The 9,179-nt window shown below is 31.1% G+C and overlaps 1 protein-coding gene across 6 annotated transcripts in view; it reads right to left on the reverse strand.

The window, feature by feature from the left end:
• Positions 1–2,644, reverse strand: part of LOC135124235 (myb-related protein B-like) — a 32,528-nt gene extending 29,884 nt beyond the window's left edge. For 3 of the 6 annotated variants that reach the window (XM_064049160.1, XM_064049156.1, XM_064049161.1), the window contains exon 1: positions 2,432–2,644. In XM_064049160.1, the coding sequence (XP_063905230.1) occupies positions 2,432–2,463 (32 nt within the window). In that variant the 5' untranslated portion in view covers positions 2,464–2,644. The remainder of the gene's footprint in view (positions 1–2,431) is intronic. The other 3 variants (XM_064049157.1, XM_064049158.1, XM_064049159.1) reach the window with 3 other exon arrangements.
• Between the last annotated feature and the right edge of the window lie 6,535 nt (positions 2,645–9,179).

Here is a 9,179-nt window from a genome sequence, read left to right on the forward strand (position 1 = left end):
GAAAAATTGGAAAGTCGAAAAATTGAACAAAAAAACCTGAAAAATCCAAAAACTCATCGACAAATCGAAACGAAAATTTTGATCTTTCTTCCAAAAAATCTCGATGTCTAGAATAAAAATTCAAGACGAATTTATAACCCGCTAGTAAATGAATATGTTACGGCTTAACATTTAAACAACATTTATTCCACAACATTGTAAGATGACGTCATCAATTCCTGAAGGGCATGAACGGATAAATGTTGATTAATGATTTACCATGATCACGATACCGTTAAAAGGTTGCAAGATTTCAAAGCATTCAATTTTGCTATTCCAAAGTCAAATCATAAAATGTTATACAATTTTCCCCCAAAAATCTCGATGCCTAGAGTAAAAACTCAACAAGGATTCATAAACCACAAGTTGAGGACCGCGTTATTTTATAAAATTTAAAAACAATTTATGTACTAACTATGTCTATTATGCTAACAAAAATCGATACGGACCGCAGACGGACAGACAGATGGATACGGGAGACTTATTTTATCAGTTACTTTTCCAATACAATTTGGATTTTTTGCGAAAATTTAGATGTCTACAGGAAAAACTCAACGGATTCATACACCACAAGTGCAGGCGTATATTATTGTAAAACCGTTAAATAATTTTAATGTAACATCTTTTGACATGATGTCATCAAATTGTTGGTGGGGACGATTAGCAAATGCATATAAAATTTGACAACAATCGGTCCGGTAGTTTCGGAGATTTGGCCAAGTATTGACTTAGCTCAAGTCACAGAAATTCCTTTATGTGTTATCTTCGTCGTCACTTCATATGTAAGTGTCAATTGTTTAGACAGATGTGAAAAATTGAACTTATCTGCGACGTTCAAAAACTCCGTAATGTACCATCAAACAGCTAAAGCCACAAACAAAAAAAGTTTGCCTTGGGGCACCAGATCTGTTTTCCAATTAAAAGTGGATAATACAAAGTCACCTTTTTTAATGTTATTTAATAATGCAAAGCTTTCCACAATACAGGATATCTCATCATTTAGCAGCTCTTTCCTAGTTACATAATATTAACAACCTGAAAAAAATCTACAACACTCGGTATCACACCAGTGCTCAATTACACGCTCGTTCACGGAATCAACACACTTTTCAAGCGCAACTATTTACTAATTCTCAAAGTACGAATTTGCCTTCCACAAAGAGATAATCATCTATTACGCACATCACTCGGAAGTCAGAACTTAACCCGCAGAAGCCGAATTCAATTAAAAAAAGCCATTACGTCAAGCAATTTATTCGCAAGATTGTCCATCATCCATAATAACACCTAATCACCACCGTCATCATCGTTAACCCTTTTTCTTCCTTTTGTCCCACCTCTTCCGCCGCACACATTCCCACAATGTGTAAGTCGGTACCGAGGGTTGATGTTGTTTTTCGGCTTCTTTTGCTTCTAATTTATAACACGTTCTATATTTCTATAGGTTAGTGAAGCGCGTTCAATGGACCAGAACGAGAAAAAACAGCCGGCGAAGCCTCTAGGCGGAACGACCTCTAGACTGTCGTTGCGAAGAAAGAGGAAGAAAACCCAAAGTCGGCGGGATTGTGCTATAAATAGTGCGGTACGAACAATGGGGCAGATTTTCCGTTCCTGGAAGCGGCGGTATTGTCGCAAGGACCCCAGGCGGAGCGACTTCTGGACCGTTTGAGGCGAAATCCGAAAAGTCGACTATAAATAGTGATGTACAAACAATGAGGTTTTTCGTTTCTGGTAATGACGAAATTCCGAGAAGGGGCCAGCCTTGCTTAGTCCTTCACAAGATTCACAAGTTTACCGAACGAAATTATCAAAATAAAAAATTCGATAAGAAATGGGGTCCAAATGTAAACACAAGTAAGCAGCGTTGCGTATCCTCCTGATAATTTTTTATCATTTCCTGTTGGCTCCGAAGTAAAAAAGTCGGCGATCCCCAGTCCACCTCCGCATCTTATGAATTACATAATTCGCGCGCTTGCCGCGCTAATTTCATTCAAGCTTATTCAACAAATTACTCAGCGCGCCTTCCCATTGGCAAATTCAAATCGGTAAACAAATTCAATTTTGCGAATGATGTCACGGCGACCGTTTCTCCGGTAAACGGTGCAGGCCCGCCGCCGACCCCCTTCCCGGCGCGCCCGGGGGCTGCAGCCCCCTTCGCCGCACTGCCGGAAACAAAGGAGTGCGTCGTTGCCGTTTGACACGCTTGACATTGACAGTTACGCAACGGCGACCGGACCGCGGCGAAAATTTTTCGCTTTTCGGCTTTTTCACCGCCATTTTGCCGGGGGTCGAAACATCCCGCGAGCGAGGTGTCGGCATTCCTGGCGGCCGACCGGTTCGCCGGCCGCCGATGTCCGCTTTTGGATAAGTCCGGAGAGGTTAGGGTACTTACAGGTCGTGGTGCGAGTGGTAGTAGTGCGCCATATCCACGAGGGAGCCCCGTGGGGCTGATGCACACACGTAAAGCACTCGCCGTGTTTACTTCGGTTCGACGACGGTTGATCACACGCGCCACTGCTGGACTGCGCTGGGACAGGCGGTGGGAACGGCGAAGACGTTTGGGATTCGGAGCTAGAGGCGCGTTTGACAGAGGGGGGACCTGCGCACTGGCGACGACGGCAGGGACGGACTCGGACGAGACGGGAAATGCGGTCCTTGGGTGATCACCGAGATGGTTAAGATGGGTAGGGACACTTGGCATATTTACGACTGAATTGTTTTCAGCTAGGGTCACAAGTGTCATTAAAATGTCAATAAGTTGGGGACATTCAACGTGACAAGCAGTAAAAGCGTTGAAAGTGACAGATTGACGTGGTATTATTGACAAACAGTTGTTCATTAAAAAAAAGCGTAAAAGTGACTATTAATGATTGAAGCAAATTATTTTGTTGAAAAATCTGCGTTATTGGCAGCAATGTTACTGTCTAGTGTGTCAGTTCACCAACAAACGTGTTTGGAAGATGGCAGGTAGCGGCTTGGTGTCATAAATGTCAATTTCACGATTAAGTATACCATTTCAATATGTTGTCAACTTAACAAACAAAAAAAAATGATAATTTATGGCAAGCTGCCGGCAATAGACCTTCAACGCAGAATAAACACTAAACTTAGGTTAAATTTATTATAATAGTTATTTATGTTACAAGTGTTGAAAACGGTCCATTGCATTACGAACGGGAATACGGCGCGAGACGCAGTCGAGCGCTGTATGTAAGTGAGTAATGCAATGGAGTTTTCACACGAGTATCATACAATATTTTTTGCGCTGCCTTTTTGAAAAAATAACATTTTTCAATCGCTAAAAGAATAAATATTACTGAACCGAAATTATGTTGGTATTGAATTTATAGTGAACCAAGAGTTATAAGGTTATATGGCCATCATAAAAGTAGTTGACCGCAAATAAATACCCCTTTTGTGTGGTTCGCACTAAGCTTACCGGTTGGCAATAAATCATCTTCTAAACATTTCTTGCTCATATTTAACAGGGCCGGCTTTCAAAGCGAGTGGTTATTTCGGAACCCTCAGCGGCTGCAGGTAGTAAAGAAATAGTGGAGTGGTGGATTTTCATATTTAGTGAAAGCCGCCCCTGAACGAAACCACAAGAGCCGGTCGAGCTGCAGTGAACACGTTATTTACGACCCTAAAACCTTTTCTATTGTAAACAACTTAACTTCGACACAATGGGATGATTTTATGATGGCCATATAACCTTATAGCTCTTGGTTCACTATATTACCAAATACGTCAAATACCACTAACGGTTTTTTTAATTAACAAGAACTACTAACAAACAGTAATAACATAATAGTTGTCAACAACATAAACCAAACCACCGAATAGTGTCAACTGTCAAATTACTACAAATCCAAATTTTGATCGACAAATTCCCCTATTTAAGATTACAACCTAAATTGCGCTTTTTTAAAATTTCGAGCCACTTTTTGTTATAATAATTTTAGATACATGATTATCAATTAGTAGTAATTACTTTGTGATAAACAATTTATTTTTTCAAAGCTTAAATTCCTCGTTTGTATTTTGCAGCACTAGATCCTTTTTCATTGCCATTGCGACACGCCACGCGTCAACGTAAAATGTCAATTACAACTATGGCAGCGCAAAAACATACTTTTTATAAACATATTTTTATACTTTTGATTGGCAGCAATTCTTTTATTCTTCTTTTCATGTACGCAACTTATTAAAATTTTCATTAATAAATTATTTGCTAATAACAGATCCAGGGGCGGCTCGTGACCTGAGAAGTTTATGACGCAAAGCACAAGATGGTTTGGTGGTATTTTGGCAAAAAATGGAATTTAGAAACATTTTCAACTTTTGGCTTTTTCAATTTTTGGATTTTCTGAATTTTGGCGCCCATTTTCGAGTTTTTTGGTTTTATGATTTCTAGTTTTTCGATTTTTATTTTGCTATTTAAAAATTTTGATTTATCAACATTAGATTTTTTCAATTTTTTAATTTACAGTTTTTCGATTTTACAGTTAGCTCGATTTGCCAATTTCTAGATCGTTTGTTCAGTTTTTGGGTTCTCCAGTTTCTCGATTTCAAATTTTCCATTTTTGAATTTTTGTTTTTTCAATTTTTCGACTTGACGGTTTTCCAATTTGAGGTTTTCTAGATTTCAGTCTTTAATTTTTCAATTTTACAATTTTGCAATTTTTCAATTTGTAGATATATATTTTAATTTTTCCCTATTTCAATTAATCGAGATTTCAGTTTTTAATTCAGCTTTTAGATTTTTCGACTTCTCAGTATTTTAATGTTTTACTTTCCAGATTCTAATTTTTAATTTAAATAATTCATAAAGAACAAATTTATTAAAACTAAAATTTCATGATTTTGCAGTTTTTGTATTTAAATTTTTCTTCATTAACTTTTAATTGATTTCACCGCGTTTATTTATGTTGTGTTGACTGATATTTTTTTAATAGCAACAATTTTTGAGTTTATAAAAATTCTTGAGTTTTCCGATTTTGCAATTTTTCGAATCTGTTTTAAGTTTTTCAAAGTTTCTATTTATGAGCTCCTGAATTTTTCAATTTTTCGATTTTATAGTTACTTAGATTTTTAACTTTTTCGATTTCGAATTTTCTAGTTTTTAATTTTTCGAATTTTTAGATTTTCAATTTTGCAAATTTCGTCCTTCAGTTTTTCGATTTGCAATTTTTCGTTTCTTGGATTTTTCTATTTTCTAAGTTTCCGGTTTTTTTATCAATTTTTCGTTCTTTCGATTTTTCAATTTGTAGATATTTTAATTTTCCTTTATTTTAAATAAACGATAATTCAAATTTTCACGTTTTCAATTTTTTGATTTGCAGTTTTTTTAGATTTTTCAAATTTCAGTTCTTGTTTTTACATTTTTAAATTTTGGACAAAAAGAACAAGTTTATCCAAAAAATTAAAAAATGTTATTAATAATCATACAATTTTTTGGTTTTACGATTTCCAGTTTTTTGAGTTTTCAATTTTAAGTTTTGAAAATTTTTGATTTAAAATCAACATTTGAATTTTTCAATTTTTTAATTTACAGTTTTTCGATTTTACAGTTAGCTCGATTTGCTAATTTCTAGATTGTTTATCCAGTTTTTGGATTTTCCAGTTCCCCGATTTTTAAAATTTTGATTTTGAAATTTTCCATTTGTGAATTGTTTTTTTTTTCAATTTTTCGACTTGACACTTTTTTGAGTTTAGATTTTCTAGTTTTCGACTTTAATTTTTCAATTTTACAATTTTTGGAATGTTTTATTTTTTGATTTTGTAATTTTTCGATATTTGAATTTTTCAATTTGTTGATACATATTTCAATTTTTCACTATTTCAATTAATCCAGATTTCAGTTTTTAATTTAGCTTTTAAGTTTTTAAACTTCTCAATATTTTAATGTTTCAATTTCCCAGATTTTAATTTAAATTTAAATAATTTAAAAAGAACAAATTTATTAAAACTGAACTTTTATGAATTTTCAGTTTTTAGATTTTTCAGTTTTTGTCTTTAAATTGTTAACTAATTAATTTTTAATTGATTTCACAGCGTTTATTTATGTTGTGTTGATTGACATTTTTTTAATAGCTACAATTTTTGAGTTTTTAAAAATGCTTCAGTTTTCCGATTTTGCAATTTTTCGAATCTGTTTTAAGTTTTTCAAAGTTTCTGTTTATCAGCTCTTGAATTTTTCAATTTTTCGATTTTATAGTTATGTACTTAGATTTTTAACTTTTTTGATTTTACAATTCGTCGCTTTCGAGTTTTCTAGTTTTCAATTTTTCGAATTTTTAGATTTTCGATCTTACAAATTTTCGTTCCATCAGTTTTTCGATCTGCAATTTTTCGTTTCTGGGATTTTTGGATTTTCTAAGTTTCCGATTTTTTTATCAATTTATCGTTCCTTCGATTTGTCGATTTTTCAATTTGTAGATATTTTAATTTTCCTTTATTTGAATTAAACGATAATTCAGATTTTCACGTCTTCAGTTTTTTGATTTGCAGTTTTTTTAGTTTTCAATTTTTAGCTTTTAAATAATCATGTTCTCGTTTTTGCATTTTTAAATTTTGGATAAAAAGAACAAGTTTATTCAAAAAATTAAAAATTATTATTAAAAATCCTACAATTTTTTGGTTTTACGATTTCCAGTTTTTTGAGTTTTCAATTTTAAGTTTTGAAAAATTTTGATTTAACATCAACATTTGAATTTTTCAATTTTTTAATTTACTGTTTTTCGATTTTACAGTTAGCTCGATTTGCTAATTTCTAGATTGTTTATCCAGTTTTTGGATTTTCCAGTTTCCCGATTTTTAAAATTTTGATTTTGAAATTTTCCATTTGTGAATTGTTTTTTTTTAATTTTTCGACTTGACACTTTTCCGAGTTTAGATTTTCTAGTTTTTGACTTTAATTTTTCAATTTTACAATTTTTGGAATGTTTTATTTTTTGCTTTTGTAATTTTTCGGTATTTGAGTTTTTCAATTTGTTGATATTTCAATTAATCCAGATTTCAGTTTTTAATTTAGCTTTTAAGTTTTTAACTTCTCAATATTTTAATGTTTCATTTTCCCAGATTTTAATTTAAATTTAAATAATTTAAAAAGAACAAATTTATTAAAACTGAAATTCCATAATTTTACAGTTTTTGGATTTTTCAATTTTTGTGTTTAAATTTTTCTTAATTAATTAAGTTTTAATTGATTTCACCGCGTTTATTTATGTTGTGTTGACTGACATTTTTTAATAGCAACAATTTTTGAGTTTTTAAAAATTCTTCAGTTTTCCGATTTTGCAATTTTTCGAATCTGTTTTAAGTTTTTCAAAGTTTCTATTTATCAGCTCCTGAATTTTTCAATTTTTCGATTTTATTGTCACTTAGATTTTTAACTTTTTCGATTTTCACTTTCGAGTTTTCTAGTTTTCAATTTTTCAATTTTTCCAATTTTTAGATTTTCGATCTTGCAAATTTTCGTCCTTCAGTTTTTCGATTTGCAATTTTTGGTTTCTTGGATTTTTCGATTTTCTAAGTTTCCGGTTTTTTATAAATTTTTCGTTCCTTGGATTTTTCGATTTTTCAATTTGTAGATATTTTAATTTTCCTTATTCGAAATAAACGATAATTCAAATTTTCATGTCTTCAATTTTTTGATTTGCAGTTTTTTAGTCTTTTCAAGTTTTAACTTTTAAATAATCATGTTCTCGTTTTTGCATTTTTAAATTTTGGACAAAAAGAACAAGTTTATTCAAAACATTAAAAAATGTTATTAATAATCATACAATTTTTCGGTTTTACGATTTCCAGTTTTTTGAGTTTTCAATTTTAAGTTTCGAAAAATTTTGATTTTAAATCAACATTTGATTTTTTCAATTTTTTAATTTACAGTGTTTCGATTTTACAGTTAGCTCGATTTGCCAATTTCTAGATCATTTATTCAGTTTTTGGATTTTCCAGTTTCCCGATTTTTAATATTTCCATTTTCAAATTTTCCATTTGTGAATTTTGGTTTTTTCAATTTTTCGACTTGGCAGTTTTCCGATTTTAGGTTTTCTAGTTTTCAATTTTAATTTTTTAATTTTACAATTTTTGGAACTTTTAATTTTTTGATTTTATAATTTTCCGATATTTCAATTCGAACAAATCGTGCTCCTTTCATAAATTACAAAAAATACCGAGGAATCGAACAACCAAAAAAATCCAGAAATGAAAAATTTTAAAAATCGAAAATTGAAAAACCGAAAAATCGAAATCGAAAAATTGAAAAACTGAGATTTTGAAAAATTCCCAAAATTGAAATGTTGAAAAATGGAGAAATCGAAAACTTGAAAAATCGAGAAATCAAAAAAATGAAAAGTCGAAAATTTAAAAACCCAAAAATTGAAAAAAGTTAAAAAATCGGAAATTGGAAACACCAAATAATCGTAAAATCGAAAAATGGAAAAATCGTTAATATAAAATTTTAAAAATCGAAGAACTAAAAATCAAAAAACTAGAAATCGAGAAATCAAAAAAATTGAAAGTCGAAAATTTAAAAATCCAAAAATTGAACAAAGTTTAAAATCGGGGATTCGAAACAAAAAAATCGTAAAATCTAAAAATGAAAAAACCGAAAAATTGAAGAGTCAAAAACTAAAAAATCGAAAAACTGAAATATCAAAAAATTGGAAAATCGTAAAATCGAGAAATCGACAAATTAAAATTTCAAAAGATTGAAAAATCTAGAAACCCAGAAGGCGAACAATCGAAAATTGAAAAATTTGAAATTGAAACATTTAACTTAAAAAACCCGATAAATCGAAAAATTAAAAAATCGATACGTCGAAATATCAATAAATTGGAAAATCGGAAAACTGAAAATTGAAAATTTTAAAAATCAAAAAATTTAAAAACCGATATATTTAAAAGGGAGAAGTCGAAAAATTGAAACTTCGAGAAGTATGCAGAATTTAAAAAAACGAAAAATTAAAATGTTGAAAAATTGAAAAATCGAAATACAGAAAATTCCCAAAATTGAAAAATCCTGATATTGAAACACCGAAAACTTGAGAAATCCAAAAATTGAAAAATCGAGAAATCGAAAAGTAGAGAAACAAAAAATCGAAAAATCGGGACATCGAAAAGTCGAGAAATCAAAG

The sequence above is a fragment of the Zophobas morio genome, unplaced genomic scaffold, assembly GCF_036711695.1.
Source record: "Zophobas morio isolate AGI-343-1 ecotype UQ-CSIRO unplaced genomic scaffold, CSIRO_AGI_Zmor_V1 ptg000007l, whole genome shotgun sequence".
NCBI classification, from domain to species: Eukaryota; Metazoa; Arthropoda; class Insecta; order Coleoptera; family Tenebrionidae; genus Zophobas; species Zophobas morio.